Source organism: Calypte anna, chromosome 1 (genome assembly GCF_003957555.1).
Source record: "Calypte anna isolate BGI_N300 chromosome 1, bCalAnn1_v1.p, whole genome shotgun sequence".
NCBI lineage: Eukaryota > Metazoa > Chordata > Aves > Apodiformes > Trochilidae > Calypte > Calypte anna.
In genome coordinates, this window is record NC_044244.1 from 177,395,080 (window position 1) to 177,416,572 (window position 21,493).

Below are 21,493 nucleotides of genomic sequence, written 5' to 3' on the forward strand. Positions count from 1 at the left end.
GAGGAGACATCTATGTTTTCCTCCGTGCTTCCTTCCATGTACACTGATTCCCCTGTGTAATTAATTTCTTTGGAAATTCAACTGCAATCCATTATGAAGGTCAGATCTTTCTCATATGAGGTTAACTCATGGATTCTGTTCAGCAAGCCAAATGTGCCCATCATTCCCCAGAGGATAATTCAACAGGGTAAAATGTAAATGGCACCACACAAGCTTACTTGATGCTGATGTGGGACTTGACTAATCCTCTTTTGGTTTTAAGCTTTCTTTGGAACATTGTTTCTTATGATTACAAGTTTGTGGGTTGACTCATTTATCCACAGTTTCTCCTGAATTATGAAAATCTGACACAGTCTCAGTGATTAACACTCAACCTCCACAGTGGCATTAGCATTAAGCTACTGTTGGAGGGTTCAATACAAGGTACTGGGATCACAGCACAACAATAATATCATAAAACCTAACAAAAGTTTAAGAACAAGCATTTTTTCTGTTTCAGCTGAAGTTAATAATTTACTCAGGAATTAATTTCTTTCATACTTTCATAGAATTGGGTTTTAGTACCAATCCAGCCAAAAATTTAAGCAGGTGCTTAACTGCAGGGGTACAAGAAACCTCATTAATTTATATAGGACAAACATCTTATTTCAAAATAAGGGTGCTTGTGAGTGCTTTCTGAGAGAGTGGTCAGTACTTGCTGAAAGCACACACAGTTTTTCCAGTTATACTTTGCTTTGGGATTCTGCTAATGGTGGCTTTCTATGCCCTTCTCACCAAGAGGTGGCACTAGCAATCTCTTTTTGCTGGAATAGGTACAATCTGAAATCCTCTCTCTGGAGGACAGGTGAGGGCTGCATTTCCTCTATCTGTTATGCTACCTCCTAAGGACAAGTCACAAAATTCTGATTATTCATTTATTTTTGTTTATAGATGCAAGGTGTAAGGGGAAAGAAATCACAACATCTTTTAAGTAGATAAACCCTGTGAAAAAGTGTGCATGCGAATGTTCAATCTTGTAGTTTAATTCAAGTGTTTCTGTGCATGTTTTGGATCGAAATCACAGTGTGGTACTGATGAAATGGTTGGTCCTTCTTTGGGAGTTGGGGTGGTGCTCATCCATTGTAAGCTATTTCCTCTTGTTAACAGATCTGCACCACAGCACAGGACAGGGTGTCATCAGAAATAGAAATTCATATTCACAAGCAGGTGCTTAATAATGTGCTAAACTGCAGGCTCAATTAAATGCTAATTAGAAGTGTGTTTGAGCAGGTGATCAAGGCGAAATGTAACACTTTGAATCAGCTATTGGCTCTGGTACAAGGTTGTTTCCAGACTTGCTTCCAAATTGCCTTCGTAATTGTTCTGTGACAATTCTCTTTAGACCCCTCCCCTTCCTTCTCCTCTAAATGTTCACTGAAGAAGTAGGCTGGAGAATGCCATTTTTAATGCTTTGCCTAAGAGGAGCAGTATGACTCCCTCTGAATCATATGGTGACAATTAACTATCACAGAGAGGCAGAAATACTGGAATAATAATATTTTGTCTCCTGCTCCAGGGAGGGAGCAGAGTGGGCTGCCTCAGCAGCTGGCTTGCCTTGCTCAGGCTGATGTCTGTGCCTGCTCAGGTGTTCACCCTGAGAAACAGCAGAACTCTCTCATCCTACCAATTTCCTGATGCTTTCTTCTTTGTGTGGGGAAGGTTTGCCTAAACAACAGACTTACGATGTGGGTACCTTGTGCAGCAGATAAAAAAATGCATCTTATTCTGCCATTCCAGTTTTTCTTTGGATTTACCTGCCCCATTTTAGGTTTCCAAGGCTGAAATATTACTCTGTTTGTGCACAGGAAGGGTCTGTTTCTGTGCACTGATATACTTTGTGCTGTAAACTGCCAAACTCCCAGAGGTTACCATTACTCAGTGTAAAGCAGTAGGATTCTCCTCAAGTTTTTGAATCCCATGCCACAGGACAGAGGGCACGCACCAAGTAGAAATGTGCTGGTCCTGTAAAGACATTGCTGTGCACAGATCTGTTTGCTTCAAGATTTATACACGTGCTTAACTTGACATCATTTAAGTACTATCACTCCAATCTGGGGAATGATGTGAAGTGCATAATTAGATGGTTTTATTTGGCCTATGGGCTCCTTAATAGAAACTGTCAGCTCCTTTTAATTTATGTTCCAAACAATATTTCTGTTTTAAAAACCTAAAAATACCTCAGTGGATTCCATTGCTAAAAAAAAAAAAAAAAAAAAAGCAGATAATGCTTTGTTGCTTTGTTATTGATACTATCAATTTATATAACTCTCATCTCTAAATCATAAATCATTCAATCATTCAGGTCAGTATCAGGAGGCCAGCCAAATTATACAGAACCACAGCATCACAGAATGTCAGGGGCTGGGAGGAAGGGACCCCTGAAGATCAAGTCCAACCCCCCTGACAGAGCAGGTCCAAAACTAGGGCAGGTCACTCAGAAATGCATCCAAACAGGTCTTGAAAGTTTCCAGAGAAGGAGACTCCACAACCTCTCTGGGGAGCCTGTCCCAGGGCTCTGTAACCCTTACAGTAAAGAAATTCTTCCTCATTTTGAGGTGGAACTTCCTGTGCTCTGTCTTGAATCCATTGTCCCTTGTCATATCACAGGGCACAAGTGAGAAGAGGTTGTCCCTTCTTTCTTGATGCCCAGTCCTCATATATTTATACATGTTAATTAGATCCCCTCCCAGTCTTCTCCTCTCCAGACTAAAAAGCCCCAGGTCTCTCAGCTTTTCTTCACAAGGCAGGTGTTCCAGTCCCTTAATCATCCTCATAGCCCTCTGTTGCACTCTCTCAAGTAAATCTCTGTTCCTCTTGAACTGAGAGCCCAGAGTGGGGTGCAAGGGATGCCCTAGGTCTCACTAGGGCAGAGTAGAGCAGGAGAAGAATCTCCCTCCACCTGCTGGACACACTCTTCTTGATGCACCCCAGGATACCATTGGCCTTTTTGGCCACAAGGGCACTTTGCTGTCCCATGGATAACTTATTGTCCACCATGACTCCTAGGTACTTTTCCATGGGGCTGCTCTCCAGCAGATTGTTTCCTAACCTGTACTGGTGCATTTTGTTGTTCCTTCCAAGTGCAGGACTCTGGACTTGTTCTTGTTGAACCTCATTAGGTTCCTCTTGGCCCAGCTCTCCAATCTGTCCAAATCTTGATGAAGGGTTGCAGAGCCTTTGGGTGAATAAGTGGATCAGCCAGTCCTCCCAGTTTTGTATCATCAGCGGAGCTGATTTTTCTACTAGCAAATTAAAAAAAAACAAAAACAAAACCAAAAACAAAACAAAACCAACAAACAACCTGTAAAATTGCTCAACAAATCTGGTTTTGTAATGTGGAGAGATGAATGTATCAACATCATGAAAATTCCTTGTATTTCATTGTCTGTAAAATTACTTTGCTTTAACTAATTCTACTGATAGTAAATAACATTTTGCTAGCTAGCTAACTAGATAGATAGGTGGAAAGATTCTTTTCACCCCAATAATTACACATGCCAGAGTCAAGAAAAACTGTCTTGGGCAAGAAGTAATGTTTGAGGTTTTTTAAAGCTTATGTAGAGCTGGTGAATTCAGAGATGGCTGGTGGAAGACAGTAGAGGATACACCGAGTGTTAAAATGCAATTTAAAAAATTTAAGATCAGTCTTAAATGACTGAGAAACCTCTTTTTCAGTGCTGCCTTAACTGCAGCTTATTCTGCTGCTCTGTAGCAAACACACATTCCCAGGCCAGGCAGCCTCTGGTTTGCATGGTTGGATACAGCAGAAGACAGCATGTGGGACACATGTCCCACGGAGTCCATCAGCCTCCTTGGCCTCTTCCCTACCACCCTGCAATTGTCCTTTCTGATCCTGTTTTTGCTCACGTTGGATTGTCAGCAGAGAGGCAGGCAGTGGCAAGGGCTTGCCCAGGGTCTCTGGAGCCAGCCAGCCTGAGCTCCACCTAAAATTCATCAGCTCTGAGACTGCAGAACAAGCGTCTGCACTCCGGGAACGTGCTTGATGTTAATGGTTCTTGACCTGAATCTCTTCACAGATTTGTGTTTATCTTAAACTGGTCTGGCAGACATGGCCAAGAAAGGCATGTGGGAAGTTGATACTGCTCAGTGGAAGCACTGGTTTCCTCAGTGGTTGTGCAGTGTCATTGGGAGCAGTTTCTGTCCCTGGACATTTCCATGTGGACAGTTCAAGGGAGCATCGTGCTCTGCTCAAGGTTTGACAGATTGGCCCTTCAGAAGTTGTAAACACAAACAACAGTGCAATTTTAGCTTGAATATTCTAATGTTCCCACTACCTCACTGCCTCCCTTTCTCCTTGAGCTATCTATTGATTTTTTTAGCCTCAAACTGAGTATCAGATCATTAATTTAAAACCCTACCATCACTTCAGTCTGTGGTTGTTTTGGGTTTTTCTTGCAGTTGCTTTTTTGTTTGTTTGTTTTTCTCTCTGTGAGGATGAGGGAGAGAAAACCATGCTGGTATTGTGGAGATACCTACAAATCAGTCATTGAAAAAAATGGTACCTGATTCTCTGCTCCCCTAACTACAGCATCAGGATATGAACTCTTCGGGTGATGCAGGCACCTGAATGGTGGCACTGGGAATAAAGTGGCAGAATACCTGAAGCTGAGGACAGAAACAGTCAGCAGGGCCCAGGTGCTGGTACTGCTGCCAAAGAGCTAATCTCAGGAAAACACAACATTTGTAAGGCTCAGAAGCAGGTCCATGGTCCTCAGTAGATTCACTACTGCTTTAGCACAGAGTGATGAGAAGGGAGTATCACCTCCCTTCAAGGCTTGTCTCCAGTGTGAAGGTGGCATCATCTGGATGATTTTCTACAGAAATATCTCTCCAGCATTGCACGGGGAGGAAGAGATGTGTATTGTGGATCTCAGTGAGGCAAAAGCTAGAGGTTTTCCTTGAAACATCTGCAGAGATATAGAAAGCCTGAAACTACCATAATGAAAGTGCATGGCCAGACTCCCAGCAGCTTCAGGGGAAGAGGAGGGAGGCCATGTGTGCATGAAGTCTAATTGCATTTCTGCACTGTTTATGTATTAATAAGGGATTGAAAGGCAGAATCATTAAGATGTAGGGGAAAGCAGATTTGGAGCATCTGAGAGGTATGTAAAATGAACAAATAATTGTACTTAATTAGAAATGTACTGAACCACCTAAATTTAATTATGGATGTCTGCAAACATTGAGGCCCATTAGTTTGTCCACAGTGACTGTTTTTGTTCCCCATGCCACCTTCTATTTTCAGGAAAGGGAAGTCTGGGTCCTTAGAGCTGTTAAAAGTAGGTCAGATGCCATTAATAAACAGGTAGTTCAAAAATGCCTTTGTTTAATTTGACATATGGCCAGATCCTCAGCCCTAAATTCACACTGACTGAGGATCTGACTGGTGGCTTTTGTGCCTTCCACTCTACAAGAAAATCTTACACTGATCTACTAATGTAAAGGTACTTAATATGCATACATTAAAGTATACACTTGTTTCACTACAGTTGGGGAAATAGCTTAGCATAAATAAAAACCATACACTGTGTACTTCACATGTCTTTCAAAAAATGCAGAGGAACAGGCATTAGCAGGTATTGGGGCAGTATGGACTTGCAGAGAATTTGAAACCAAGAGAAAGAGATAAGTAAAATAACATCTGATCTGCCTCAGCCTGAACAAGCAATATGCTGAAGCACCTCATTCCACACTTCTACTGTGAGCCAGAAGTCAGTGCTTGCTTGTGAACGCCTTCTACCCCCTGAAAACAGCTGCTAGGACTGGATCCTTGTCCTCAGTCAGTACTGAGCATACTTTAATATTTTAAAATGTTTTACTTTCAAAATGCCATATGAATCAGACCTGGTACATATGTATCTATAAATAACCTTGACAAACACATGCTGTACACCAAATACAGTTTTCTCCAGTCTGTTCTCATTGTAAAACACTCATGAATTTATTCTGCAAGATGTAAATAGTTTGATTATGGGGCTTAGCTGAACCAGAAGCCTAAGCTTTTAAATTTCATTACTGTTAATTTTCAAATCACTTTAAATCAAAGTGTTTCAAATAGAATAGGAATTTTTAAAAAGCAAAATGCATTATGTTGCCCGAGTTATTTTTTTTTAACTGGACACCACAACTTGAAGAAGAACATGTAAGGGTCATACAGATGGTAGGATGTTATTGCTTGATCTTGTACTCACTGTGGTCCAGTCCGTACAAAGTAAAGTGTGTGACAGGCTGTACCTGGGAACTGGACATCATGAGTAAGGCCCAGCACACCAGCAGTGGCCAAGCCAGTGGGACAGCCCAGCCTGTAGCCAGAAACTTGCCCCAGTGCTAGCAGGGGCTCTCGGCCAAAGGAAGGCACCAGGTCAAAGTCTACGTGTGCTTAAGAGTGATTATGAATGCAATACTATTACTGGATTGAGTACACCTTTTACAAAAATATACAAACTTTAATTAGCATCCTTTTTCCTTTTGCGCATACACCTCTCAAAAAGCCTTTGCTTTGACTTGACACAGCATATGAGGTAAGATCATGCTCAAGAAAAAAAAAAAAACAGTCAAAAAATAGAAAACAGAGGTTAAGAGGGAACAGCTAGTCCTTGCAGTGCAGGGAGGTGACCAGTGAAGTTTTTCAGGACCTGGTGCTGGGGTCTATACTTGTCAACATGTTCAGAAATAACCTGGAAAAGGTGGCAGGAAGGTGACAGGGTCTGCTGATGATACTAAGTTATTCAGATTTGTAAGGATGGAGACTGATTGAGAAGAAGTGCAGAACTGTATGAATCGCAATACCTGGGTGATAAAGTGGCAGATGAAATTCACTAAAGATAAAAGTGCACAATGTACATAAGAAGAACAATCTAACACTCACATGTAAAATGTAAGTGTAAAACAACTGTGCATGTAAATAGGCTGTTGCTGATCATCACTACCACAAAGAGAGATCTGGGTGTGGTGATACATGGGTTTGTAAAAGTGATTGCAACCATGGGCAGCTCAAAAAGAAAAGCAAGTGTTAGGAATTACCAGGAAAAAAATAAAGAACAAAACAGAAAACAACATGTTAATGCCACATAAATCCATAAATTACCTAGCTGTTTTATACTAAGAGCATTTTTGATCCTTTCATCTCAAAGAACACAGCCAAACTAGGCAAAAGGGATCAAAGGGATTTCAGGGAATGAGAAGAATGTGTCAGTGAGGAGGGAGGTCAAGGCTTTGCAGACTGAAAGAGATAATCTGGGGGGCTACATGGTAGAGATCTACAGATTTTTGAAGACATAAATGTTGTATATGTCTTTTTCCAGTTCAAGAAGCAGGGGCGATTAAAGGAAGCCAGTTTACACAAAAGAGGTGTAATTTGGAACAGAAAAAGGAGATGGGTCTTCAGGTAGCAGATCCGTGAAACTCCTTTCCAGAGGATTTTGGGTCTTTGGAAACTTTTCATGAAGTCTTGAAAGAGAAATCCACTGCATTGCAGAAACGGCCTCAGGAGCGGGAAGCTCTTGAGCTGATAATAATTGGTGACTGGGGGAGTATTAGGAGGAAATATCTGAAGTTAGTCCTGCACTTACTCATCCCCAACCATCTGCTTATGGTCATTGTTGAGACAGGATATGGGGTAGATGGATCCTTGGTCTTATATCCACATCTGTCAGTATTTTCTCTTCCTGTTTTCCCTCTAATCAACTCCCTTTTCTCCTTAAAAATGTTTCCCTCCATTCTTTCTCACCCCTTCCTTGCTTTCTGCCTGCACTTCCAGCCTCTCACTCCAGTCAGCCCAGAGTTGCTCTCAGATCCCTACTTGCAGTGAAGCTGAGAACAAACCATCTTGAAAAACATCCTCAGTGCATCAGTAACTCCTTTATCTCCTCTGCTGATCACTGGAAAATGAAAAGGGTGTTAGTTGTGCTTCCAGCTTATCAGCAAGACAGGGAATACTAGGACTGTGTAAATATATTAGCAAAGAATGACTTTTTTCTATAGCCAAGAGGACAGAGCATCAGGACAGCAAAAAAAAGAGAAATTTGGCATTATAGGAAGGAAGGTATTGGAGATACCTGAATCTTGGAAGACCATAGATGTGAGGTTATGTCTGCCAGTCAAGTGAGCTGCTAGGAGTGACTCAGGCATGGAATATAACTTGTGCTGGAAGAGTCTGAACAGTATCTTGGACTTAAACATAGGGAACTTGTTTGGAAATAGAAGAAAAAGAGTTAAAGAGTAGACATTGCATGTAGAGGTTTCATGATCTTTCTCCAGATTTCTGACTGCTCAACCAAATCAAAAAACATCTCTTCCTTTCAGTAATACAGACTGATAAAGTAAAATGCTTTTTCCCATCAAGAAGTTCTAGATGGCTGTGGAAAGCTCATGCTTTGAGTGATAAGTCTGTAGTTCCAGTCAGCATTCAGCTGCTCTGTGGAGGACGTGGAGGACATGCTGCTTGCAGAGAAAGTGGAGACTGAGTCACAGCGAGCACACAGGAGCTGAGAGTGATTACAGCCTAGTAAAGGAGGTGGGCAAGAAGGAAGGAAGGAAGGATTGGCTGAAATGTGATGGTATTTTGTGTCCATAAAGAGTGCTAAGCAGTGTGAAGGAGGAAATTGAGGGTCAAAAACCAAAGTATAATTATTTGATCAGAAACTCGAGGTGATATAATTTCAGGTCACCTCAGGATGTGCAAACACCTGAAAAATTACTTTTAAATGCTGTTTTGTTCCATAATGGGCATGGGTCTCAAATACTGGCAAAGAAGATGGAAGCAAAACGTGGTTTATTGTGGCCATCACCTTCAGTCATTTGCATTTTTTGTTTTGAGTAGCTGGTGTTGCAAAGTACTCAGGTGTGCAGATGTAGAACTGACTTTTTTTCCTGTTGAAATGTGAGCATGGGCTGATGAAAGGTTGAAAAATGGGATGGGTAAGACTTCTGTTGATCTTACTGCTTTTTTTGAGTTAGTTCAGATCAATCAACTTTCTGTGATAGCATAGTGGAATAGTTCAGGGCAAGCCATAACATTTGGAAAGGATGACTGTGAAAGGAAAACACTATCCATTTATCTGGTTGCATGTAGATAATAGCAGGAAAGGCAATGTGCAGCTGTCAAACAATTTCTTTTTCCATAGAGCCATGATGACACACCATAGGATCATAAATGCCATATACCTTGTTTAAAGAGATGCTCACTGGGAGGATAAGGCGTTCAGGACATCAGGAAACCCTCCTAGAGACTGTGCTTTCCATCTAATTATCCCCCTTTTTGGGAAAACACAGCATCCTACAAAACAACTCAACCCCCACTCTGGAAACCGAGTAGTGCACCAGGGCCCCAACACAGACTAATGCATGGAGACCGCTGGAAAATCCTCCAGCCACCCTACAGCTCACCAGAGGATAACAGTGTCCTTGTCCACAAGATGCTCCCACTCTGGAAGCAGAGGCTGAGGAGTGGTGATGTAGAGTTGCTGCTCTCTGGGAATTGTGAGTCTGGTGATAATCCGGCTGCTGTTGATGGGCAAGCGTTGACACTGCAGTGGGCAGCAGCTGACAGCAGTCACAGTGAGAGCAGAGAGGTGAAGAGCTGAAAAATGGGGAGAAACCTGCACCACTCTCAGCAGGGCTTCTTGTCTGGCATTCCTTGCTAAGCTTCTAAGTAAATATAAATAAACAAACTAAATTATATGATGTGAAATATTTGCAGCTCCTGCCATTTAAGGAAGGTTCTCTCTCAGCCTCACTACCCCCATATTCTGTGCATGTGTCCTGGGGAAGGTGCTTGGGATGAACTCGCAGCTGTCTGCAGTTTTGCTACCGTATTTGGTGGGGCAGGAACTGCAACCTCTAGCAAATTATTTCTGACATAGTATGGGAAGGCTTGTTCCTTAATGGACAAGAACATTACAGTGTTAGAGATGAAGCCAGTAGAGCATGCTGGCGGGGGGGTGCAGCACACATTCTCTCCCTCCACCCCCATAAAGCACGTTTCACAACACTTACATGCTCCCTGCTACTATTTTCCCTCTCTGTTTCCTGTCTCAAATTGACTCAATGCTCCCAAGGACACGTGGCTACACCAGCCCTGTGCTACCAATCACACTGCACTGGATGCTGAGGTGCGGAAGAGGCAAGGCCCATGTCATTCAGATTTTTTGATAACCCCAAGGGGAAAACAGTTCCTATATATTCTTTACAATTCCAGGAATTTCCAGAGTTCCTGTCTTAAAGTTAGTGTGTGTCATCAGCACCGCCTCTTGAAAGACATGAGTCAGCCCAACTTGAATTTGCAATAACATCGTCCTGATGCTGCTAGGAATTGGCTGCTGCCCTAAAAAAATTATAGGTGCTGAGAAAAATATTGTGCCTGCCACTAATCACTCTCAGAAGTGTTTATCATCAATGGCAAGATGTTTTCCTCTTGCTCCTACTTCTGGTGCAATTTTCAGATACTGCCTCAGTAAATAAGAGTGTGATTGAGGCTGTCAGTGGCTTTGCCAAGAGAAATGCTTAGAGAACTGAATGGGATGTTACAGAGAGGGAGAGGTTGCAATGGCCTCTGGCATCACATGGAAGGCCTTGGAGGGAGGGTCTGGAAAGATGAGAAGACAGGAGATGGTGAGAACTTTTCCAGCTGATATGGGGCTCTTCCGCTGGTATTCATCACTGTAGTACTTAAACTGCAAATTCCAGAACTGTCTCCAGGATGGGGAAGAGGTTGTGTCTGGAGAAAAACTGTGTCTAGGCCTTTCATTTTGTCACAAGAAGGTCAAATCTGTCCTGTGACTAATTAGACAAATCCTTTACCTCAGCTCCTATTCTCTGCTATAAATCACTGGTGTGACAAAAAGCTTCACTTAACTTCTGAGACCAGTAGTTTCATAGGCAAGACCTCAGCTTGGAGCTGGTTTGCAGTTTGATTTTAGTGAAATACATCAAGATAACATGAAGTACACTCTTACCCTGGAAACTTTTCCCCATTGATAGTTATAAATATACCACACTATTGTGCTTGCCATGCTTGATGCTAATAGAGGTGAGGGCTCTGAAACTCATTAGAAAAGGGAGCGGGCTGCAGAGCAGAGTGAGGACAGTGTGAAGCTAAGGTTGATAACCATGGCCTTGTCCAGAATAGGCCATGGGAGTTTTCTTATCTCACTTTGGCAGGAGGTGCTGCTAGCTTCCTGTGCGAAATCAGGAGCATATGCTGCTTTCCTCTTGTTGTTTGGCTTCCTCCACTACACAAGACGGTTCCCAGCACTGTGATTATCTTTGCATCTTCAAACATGGCACACTCTGCTTCCTCAAGGGCTTGATGTATTCTTGAGAAGCCGGCTTACTCCCCTCCCCCAGGACGCTTTTCTGGGGCTCCCACCAGTGCCAGCTCCGCACATCACAGAGAAGTAAGCCGAACTTACTTCTGGTTGCATAAACTTCTCCCAGGCCTTCTGAAGACGTCTCAGTTCCCGAAGCTGAGGGCGGCGAGCGGGTCTGCGGGGGAGCTGAGCCTCCTCTTGCTGCGGGCTTCGCCCGGCCCCCAGCGCCAGCGGAGTCGCTCTCACCCCTCCTTCCCCCCGCCCTGGGCTTCTCTGGAGATCTGCAGGAGATCTGACAGCTGCTGTTTTCACGATGGAATACCCGGGTCCCCAGGGTGTCGGCACCGCGGGTGATGCGTGTCCCCGTCTGTCTGTGCGTGTCGGCAGCGCGCATGCGAGCACGCACGCAGGCACAGGGGAAAAACCTGCTGGGGGGGGTGAGCATCCTGCCTGCCCTGCTGCCCCCGGGGCTCGGCTGGGACAGAGCAGCCTTGCTCCGAGATCACAGCATGTTTAAAAACATGTGTTTGTGCACACACCCCCTCAGCATTTATTGTATAGGCTCCCTACATGCGCGTAGTCACAGCCGGGGAGTCGGGACGTGAAAGGAGCTGCGGGGAAGCAGGTGTAAGAAGGGCTAAGAAATGTGCTGGCAGATACTAGCTTGTTTATCAGTCTCTGTGCACACTGTGTGCTTTTTCATTTAACCTGGCAGTAACCCCTCTGTAAGCTCTCCTGAAGATGCAAAGCAATGAGGCTCATCCCACGACAAAACATTTTAGGAATTCATGCTCTCCGGAGATACCTAAAGTATGGTATAACTCAGCTTCAGTGGGATTTCCCTGCAAACACAGGCACTTCCTGCTACAAATAAGATACTCTTGCTATTTTCACTGGCAGCTAGTTTAAGGTAGCTTGTAATTTCTTTGTAAAACAGGAGAATACATAGCTGGTGTTGTCTGAGGACACATTCAATGAAACATCAATTGAATTTACAGGAAGATGATTGTCTATTTTGGTCCCAGCCAGAGTAAATTTTTATATTTTCATTTCTCCCTCTTCTTTCCAAGCATCTGTACTTAACACAAACATTTGGTTTGATGACTGCATCTAAGGTCAGCCAAGCCTTTTCTCTTTCTGTTACAAAATGCCTGCTGTTAGGAGCTGAAGTCAGGTTAGAAGGCAAAACTTAATTACTCCCATTTGCCACTTTCCCATCTCTACCCCATGTTGCTGGCTTAAGCAGTGGCTTCATGTGGCACCGCTGGCAACAGCCAGAGGGAGGATGACCGAGCACCAGCCTGAGTAACTAGCTGAGACAGGAGGTGGCTCGTGTTCTCTGGCCCCAAGCTGTGGTAGTGTGTTTGAGGTTAAAGTGAGAGCATTTGGCAGCTGAGGAGAGAAAGCATCTGGTTCTGCAACCAAAGGGATGAGTCTGAGCCTTGTCCTGGACTTTGCTTGGCAGCTGCGGTGCAACTGGTTTGTAGCTGTTTGCTGATCCAGCTGAAGTAGAATGTACGACAGCACTCGCATCTCCTGCTGGGTGCTGTGGGGGCTGTTAGACAGTGTGTTCTCAGCTTGATTATGACAAATTTTTTTTTATTAAAAGCATGGACAAAAGCTATTAAATGTATTTGATTTTCCACTAAAATTGCGTTAACCTTGTAATCAGCAGTTTGTAGATAGTGTGGTATGTGAAGTCAGTGGAGTCCATATACGTGCCTTCAGGGCTAATATTTAATCTAGTGTTTTACAGGTGCTTTTTTTCTTATTTTGATATCATTGTAATTATGATGGTGGTTAGTATCACGGTATTAATGAGTAATCAGCACCCCATTGTACTAAGCATCAACAGAGACATAACACTGTCCTTATCCCTAGGACATTGCAACCTAAATATATAGTCTTTTTCAAGGAATTATGAGGAGTATAATAATAACTAAGCCTGGAGGCTCCAGAACTGCAAGAAAAGGTATTACAGGTGCCATTCAGAGATGCACAAGCAGTTTCTGAATATGTATTATGCCTTCTTTCTGTCCTTCACCAAAATACACATCTTGGTAAGGACCTTTAAAGTAAAGACCACAAATGTTAGGATTGCAGCAAAGAAGCATAAATTCACTCTGGTGAAAGAGAAGTTACAATTGCTTTTTAGTATGGGTGAAATGGATTTTGACATTTCTATCATCCTATACATAATGCCCAAATATCCAGTCACAAGGATGTGCCTTTGATACTCTTTGTGCACCTACAGTACTGGCTTCATGAAATAGGTTCTGGTATCTGCTGGGCCATGGAAATGTTATCAGCTTACCAGCTTTACCATGTCTTCTCTGTTTTAGTCTTGTTATAGAAACAGACTATCAAATATGCAGAGTCTATGGCATCTACCTTTCTGAACTACTGTTAACAATTTTTTGCTATCTGACTGCATCAACCCTCTTCACGCTGCTGTCATCCATCCACCTTGTTCTCAACAATCATCTATTAATAGTTGGCTTTTAAATTGTAGTCTGGAAGAAATGTTTGCTCAATAGGCCTTTTTGCCACCTTTTGTCTCCTCTCCATACATGACTGAACAGGCTCTGCTCCTGTTTTTGTCTTTCTCAGATCACTGCCTATTATGAAATTTGGACAGGCAATCATGTGTCTATGTTAATGATTACAGCCCGAGTTAGTTCACACATCATCATCTCTTTAAGCTGTAATATCTGCTAAGATAGTGTCTGATTTGACACAAAGCTATGCAATTAAAAGCAAGCATGTAATGTTAGTGTACCATTCATATCATAAACAACACAAAGTTTCTGCAAACTGCACAGTTAGCTGAAGGGAAAGGAACCTCATCATTTGGTCAGGATTGCATCACATATTGTTATCCAGTCACTGGGCTTTAAAGGTCATTCCTCCAAACAACTGATATGTCAAAACTATTTGATTACAGATACTACAGTTGTTATCTTTCAAATCCAGTGGAGATCAAAAGAACACGTTGTATTTGAAAGAGCTTGACCCTGCTGAAGGGTTAAACTCTACTGGTGAAGCTGGAATTGAACAAACAACAACTAAATTTTGGATGGAAAGCAAAACTAGATACCCTCAAAGAAGAACAGGGACAGATAGTATTTTAAGAAGCATTCCAATGTGTTTATCTCCATGTGTACTAAATCAGGGTTTGGCAAACAAATTAGCTCTACCATGACCACACCTGAATGTTCTGATTAGAAGCCAATTTGTTGCATAAGGCAAAAACTTTTTTTCTCTGGGATTTTGATTCATTAAAATGAGTTTGATTTTTTTTTTCACATTAAATGAACATTGAAATTTCTTTGGTAATTTGTAAATTTTTGTTTATCTTTGTTTTGTGAATTTCCACACAGTTATTTTTAGTGTGTTTTGTAATCACTGAGTCCCAGTATTTATATTTTGCCATTTTGTAAAGTCAGGTAAAGAAAACATTCCAGAATGAGAATTTGCATCATTTTTCATGGTAACAAAAAGAACATAGTGCACATAGTGAAACAGCATACAATGTACTATGAAATGAATCTTGAAACTAATATAACTTGTTTTGAATCTAAGGCTGAAAATAATACAAATTCATGTTTGATGTCAAGCCTAAACTATGACAGTAGCTGAAAACAGGAGCTTTGGAAATGGGATGTTGATGTTGCATAGCCCTATAATTAGACTCAGATTGTAAATTCTGACCTCTCAGTCCATGGTAGGTTAAATGTTAACATTGACTTCAGAAAGCCAATATTCAGAGAAGGGCTGTGGAAGTGGATCCAGTCATCAGACTCCAAACCTCAAGATTTTATGAAAAGTAACTTTACTTGCCTGGTAAAGTCTCAGAACCTGCAGTTCTGCAGTGCCCTGACTAACCACTGCCTCCAGAATAATTGTTTTGTTTTCTGTGTTGAGTGTTCCAGTCTCTCACCAAATCAATAAAACTTCAATGTTTGTTGTCTTCAGGCATGGCTTTTGCTTTTATACTGAAGGATCTTTCATCCTGAAAGGTGGAAGCAACATAGGAAACAGGATCCAGAGCATCACTGAGCGAACAGCTGTAATAGAGGGCAAAAATAAGGTAAGATTTCTAGGACCAGATCTCTCTGTGGGACGTGTTGAAAAGGCACTGTAAGATGCTATCAAGGGAACAGTGAAGATGCCAGTGTTTTTATATTGTTTAGATTTGAAGAGCTGCATACATGCAAATTGCTTCTGTTCTTGGTGTTTATTTGCTGAGATGTAGAGATGTACTTATTTCTGCATGCAATCATAGTAAGGTAAGTGACATGCCAAGAGAGTCTATCAATGGCATTCACCCTAGAAGATGTTCTGTAGCATCTTGGGGCATTTCAGGAGCACAGGGGCAGGTTTCCAGGCCATCTTTGCTTCATTTTGTGACATTGCACAATTTCCTGTTGTTTTTTCTATGAGAACTAAACAATTTACTCCCATTAGAGACTTTATGAGCAGATGTGGTCCTAGATTATTAGATGACCGAGTCTTTTCTCGCAGAAATTTAAAGGGCCAAATTAATCCAGAAAAAAGTTTTAAGAGAGATGCCAGAGGCAGCATGGTGGGATTCATCCCAGTGGCATTCACTGTTTAGATGTTAGGTGTCTAGTCCAAGTTAAGCATCTCCTTAGGGGCCATGGGGAGATGCAGACACTTCTGAAAGATGAGCAGGCCTGTCATTTGCTGGTGTCTAATGTGAGAAAGCCAGTGAGATTGACTTGCCAAGGGCAATGGAGGAATGTCCTTCAGTTTACACTTTCAAATTAAGATGTTTTAGTGAAGGATGCCCCAGATTAACTGCGCTTTTCTGAGTTGGTGATCAAGGGGCTGGAGCACCTCTGCTACAAGGAGAGGGTGAGGGGGCTGGGATTGTTAAGCCTGAAGAAGAGAAAACTCCATGGGGATCTTATAACTTCCTTCCAATACTTGAAAGGAACTTACAGGAAGGCTGGAGAGGGACTTTTCATGTGTGAGAGTGTCCAGCAACAGGGCAAGGGTAGTTGGTTTTAAACTGAGGGAGAATAGGTTTAGACTAGATTTTAGGACGAAGTTCTTCAGTACAAGTGTGTCAAGACTCTGGAACAGATTTCCTGGAGAAGTTGTGGATGACTCCTCCCTGGAGATGTTCAAGGCCAGGCTGAATGAGGCTTTGAGCAACCTTGTCAAGCTGAGAGGTGTCCCTGCCCATGTCAAAAAGTTTGGAGTAGATGGCGTCTTAGGTAAGAGGTCTGTGATTCTGAACTAAACTGTTCTGTGATTCTATGTGTCAGATTTGAGACTGATTTGGTGTAGCCAGGTAGCCTGTGCTATAGAGGAGTTCAGGAGAAGATGTGCAATGCCATGCCACTGTCACAGCATCTGGTTTCACAGGCTAGTTTGGTTTGTAGAAGTAACTGCTGAAAAGACTACAAACTTTAAAGCCTTCCTTATTCCAGGTCTGTCATTTCTAAGGAGATTTTTGTAATTCTAAGGGCACTGGGGACATAGGTCTCCTTTCCTTGATGGCTGCCTTCAGTCTTCTGCGTGTGAAAATGGCTATGACCTGTAATTACTCCCATGTTAGGGCCCTTTCACACACCGCAGACTAAATAGGTCTTTGCGTGCAGCCAAGAATCAGGCCTGGGACTGCATTTTCTCCTTCTGTTATATTATTTAGAAAGTGCCACAGGTGTTCGTGGCACTGTTCCAGCGCATGGGAACAGGCTGGATCCCAGAGAGGCATTTGCTCTATTTAGCTGGCCACCTCTACATGCCTGAAGATCAAGTCAAAGATGGGAGAAAACAGCTTCCTAGGGGACACTTTCGTAGGAAGGCACATGAAAAATGAGATATAAGGAGGGATTTGAAGGAGGAAAGGGAAATCATTTGAGGCACAGGAAGACATCATCTATTCCAAAGGGGGAATGATGAACAAAAGATGATGAGGACCAGTTATTTTCCAGAAGGCATCTAGCCATGCTATGGCTGAAGTCTCCCCTGCTCACAGGGTGCAGAAGGAGCTGTCTCATGACCAGACCACATTCTCCTTGTGTACCATGAGTTTTGGAGACAGCGGAAGAGGAGTGGCTGAAATTGTCAAAGCAACTTCCAGTCAACAGCAAATAAATTTGTCCCTGGAGGAAGGTGCTAATAATGGGTCCCTTCAGCAGAACTGCAGGTTTTGTTTGAAGTCTCTGGCAAGCAGCCCCTTTTTTAAAAACGTGCCCAGAAATGAACCAAGGGATGGTCTCTGCATGCATTACAGTGAAAGTTTTGCGGTGAAACACTGCTTCTCCATGTTATTCCTTGCCTTCAGGCTGTTTAGTTCAACTACGAAAGGCCTGCCTTGCATTGCTTTATTCCTCCTGGTCTCTATGGGGAAAGGGAGGATAGTGAAACACTCTCTTTGCTCAGTTTTTTTCACAGTTTTTCTAAGGTTTTCTTCATTTCTGCTCCTCTTCCAATAGCTTTTCAAGCATGGCTGGATTGCTATTGTGAGTAGGAACTGCCTATAGGCCTGAGCTCCTGGCCAAGCTGTGAGTTGCATGATTTGTGTTCACACAAGCTGCTCTAGAGTACCCAGGAATTTATTATTTTTTTTTATGGGAGTCTATAGATTTTCACTCTTTGCAGTCCAAAGGTCATTCTTGGCCTCCTAGAGCACAGTCAAAGGGACACAATTCAGACAAAACCCTTCTCATCTGCTGGGATATTCTAAGACAGTTAATAGCACTGAGCTCACTGAATAGGTCTGGCTGGGAGCACACAAGGGTCTGGCTTGGATGGGCTGCTACTGTGAGTGGTTCTGCTACTGCAGACAGCTATGAACAGCTCTCTGAGGCACTTCCGTGGCAAGGGAGTCCTGCTATCTAAACAGTGTCTACCCCACTTCCACCTCCAAGTGTAGCATGCATGGTAAAAACAATCTCAAAGCTCAATGGAAACAACAAAGATGTAGGAGACAAAGCAGTAGGAAATGGATGAAGACACTCAAAAAGTTGCACATTTGAGTTAGCATGAAAGGAGAAATGGGGGTGACCACCGGATGAGGTTATTGTAATCAAGGGAAGAGATGAACAAGGAATGGTCAAAAGGTTTCTCATAGCAATCAAGGTAGCTGTTTTCACCTTGCTTAAAGACATTGTGCCCATTCCACCTGTTTCCTGTATGTGCAACATCTGAGTCTCTGCAGTTTGGCTTTTCATTGTGGTAGGTTGATTGTTTGTTTGTTTGTTTGTGGTTATCAAGGTAGCCACGAGTATATTTTTAAAGTTAGAAAAACCTCAAACCCTGTGTGTCTATGGTTAAAGTAGTGCAGGAAGCTTGTGCTACATTATTCTTCTGGTGACATAGAAACTGTGACAACAGCAGTGTTTTAATTACATTTCCGCTGAAACCTCTCTAAACAGACATTTAGAAACTCGAGTGGTATAATGGAAGAACTTAGTAACATCAGCCATAATACTTAATCATAAGGCAACTCTTGAAATTATTCAATTGCCCCACCCAAAATTTTCATTCTAATTTTGTTGGACATTTCAGAGACTTCCTACAAAGTTGGGCTATTCTTAGGCTTATCATGTAAACAAGTCACAGACACTCTCATGCCATTCAGCTGCTAAAACTCATCACTTCTCAGTGTTCCCAGCTAAAGCTAACAGCTATGTGTGACTCAGGGCTAATACTGATTATTATTATAATTAGCATGATCAGTGTTCATTAAAATGTCAATCCATGAATGTTCTGCAATAATAAGGTACAAAGAGCTGGTACATTTATTGGTATCTCTGCATACATATTGGGCACATGTTTTCTCCTGTGTGTGCAAACATACAAGTTTATCAACAGCTTTGAAAGGAGTCAGTACTCTTTGTACAAGGGTACAAGGGATAAAGAGCTGCAGAAAAGGTTAGAATAGACCCTGGGCTTGGAGAATTAGCAGAAGAGTGCCAAGAAGACATGAGTAGAAGTGTTGGCCAAGAAGAAAGGATGCTAAATCCAAGGGAAGGAGGCACTAGACAGGAGGGTAGCTGAGCACATGGAAAAGTTAGAAGGAAGAGGACAAAATCTCTCCTTTTGGGGGAAAGTAACCTTATAGAACACTCCTGAGAGCCTGAAATGGAAGAGAAGATCCCTGACTATCCCATCCCTTTGCTGCTAGCAAATGCTGGGGTCCCACTGACAATAACAGGTACTGTGAAAGCTGGGTCTGTGTCACAGTGCATGACTCCAGGAACTATGTATAATAAACAGCAATGCATGAAGTTGTGGTTCATCATTCCATGTGTGTGCCTGTGTATGGCCTTGTGTTCTACTGCATAGGTACCTTATTGACACAAGATTTTAGTGGTCCCACTTGACTTGAGGGTAAATGGAAATAATGACCCTGTAACAAGATTGTGCAAGACCAAACCTTGTCCATCTCTGGTTTGGTTGGCAATGATGGATCAACCTGGCATGTGCTTACTGAGGATACTGTTAAAAGCTGTGAGGGTCCAACACAAAAGTGAAGTGCAAGATAATCAGAAGAGTTATTCCTTCTTGGACATTTGGCATGACCATGAAAACCAGAATGAGTTCATCTCTCCTGCAAAGCCCTAAACACTGAGCTGTCTTCCATGTCCACTTGTTGCTGATGAGACAAGGAAGCATGTGTTGTGTTTGTTCTCATTCCCTACACATGCCAGGTGTCTGGCCAAGTACATCTGTGCTGATTTGCCATCTGGAACCCAAAGGAGAAGAGAAAGATGTTTAATTCACTACAACATAACTCGCTTTGATCTTTCTCCTCTACCCAACAGCTGGTTTTCATGAAATGCAGGGGACTGTATGAACTTTGAGTTGTCTTTTAATTTTGGCCAAAATGAAGAACAGGTTCAAAAATTACCAAGAATGTGGGTAAGGAGAGGATATTAGCAGACAGATGGACAGGCTGGCAGACAGATGGACAGACAGTGTGATCTTCCTAGGAAGCCAGGCTAAAGATAGCTGTGGGAGCATAGCTTTCCTCTCAGCACATTGTAACTTCTCCTGGAGCTTTCTTGAGTGCTACAAGAGCTGCTGTCAACACTTTTAAGCAGATTGCTGGGAGGTGCTAGCTGAATCAAGCCCTTGGTGAGATTAAAACCAGCAGAACTTGACACCTGCCTCTGCCAAGCTGTGGCTCCCTCTGGCTCCCTTGTTCAGTGCAGGAGGGACATATGAATTGGGTGCTTCCTCCCTCCACAAGTGGCCCTGGTCCCATGGTACAGCTGTCTGCAGCCTGATCTCCTGATGGGTGCATTCAGTCTTGTGGCCTTTTTGAGAGGCACAGCACAGGATACAGAGAAAAGGCACAAGCTGTGCTTGTCAAGCAGCAGTGACTTTGCCTTTCTGACACCAGGGGCAAGGGGCTGCTCTCCCGTGTGCACTCATGTCCTGCTGTTGAAGATATTTTGGTGTTTCTCATGGGGTGGACCTTAAGATGAAACGTTTTGCCCAGCTGTTTTGCACTGACACTCCTTGCCTATATACAAGGCATGCAGATCAGATGGCTTTGGCATAAGCAGACCAGTCCAGTGGTGTGCTGCCAGTATTTCAACTTGGATCTTCCTAAATAATACTCCTTTAGCCAAAGATGCATCCAAGGGGGTGAAGAGAACACATTTTAATTTATTTCCCTTCTTTTTTTTTAACAAATATGTTTTCTTAAAAGCATGACTAGGAAGAAATTGACAGTATTTGGCAGTTTTGCACTCCCCTGATCAATGCTGAAAGAACAGTATTTTGGTTTTTAAATGTGTGGGCTGTTTAGAGAAGCCAGCACAGCAGTCTCTGGATGGAGCATGTTTATGCCTGTGTCTTTACAGACCTTATAGGAACAAGGAAAGAGCTAAGTTACCAACCATTTTCTGGAACCTCCTTTTGCTTTTCTGCCACCAGCTAAAGCAGTGGGAATCCCCTGCCTAAGCTACTAAAAAAGAACTTCAAGCAGAATTGGAGGGGAAAAAAAAGGCCCATCCTGCCTCCAAGCACAATGATTGTGCCAGTTGCTTTGCACTCTCTTACCTCCTCCATATTCTCCTCATCAGCTTCCACCATGAACAAGCCAGTAATTTCCTTTTTCATCTCTCAGGATTTCT

General features: G+C 42.7%; 1 protein-coding gene across 2 annotated transcripts in view; it reads left to right on the forward strand.

Moving 5' to 3' along the window:
• FLT1 (fms related tyrosine kinase 1) overlaps positions 1–21,493 on the forward strand; it is a 112,397-nt gene that overhangs the window by 40,208 nt on the left and 50,696 nt on the right. For both annotated transcript variants that reach the window (XM_030466072.1, XM_030466076.1), the window contains exon 11: positions 15,345–15,459. In XM_030466072.1, the coding sequence (XP_030321932.1) occupies positions 15,345–15,459 (115 nt within the window). The remainder of the gene's footprint in view (positions 1–15,344; positions 15,460–21,493) is intronic.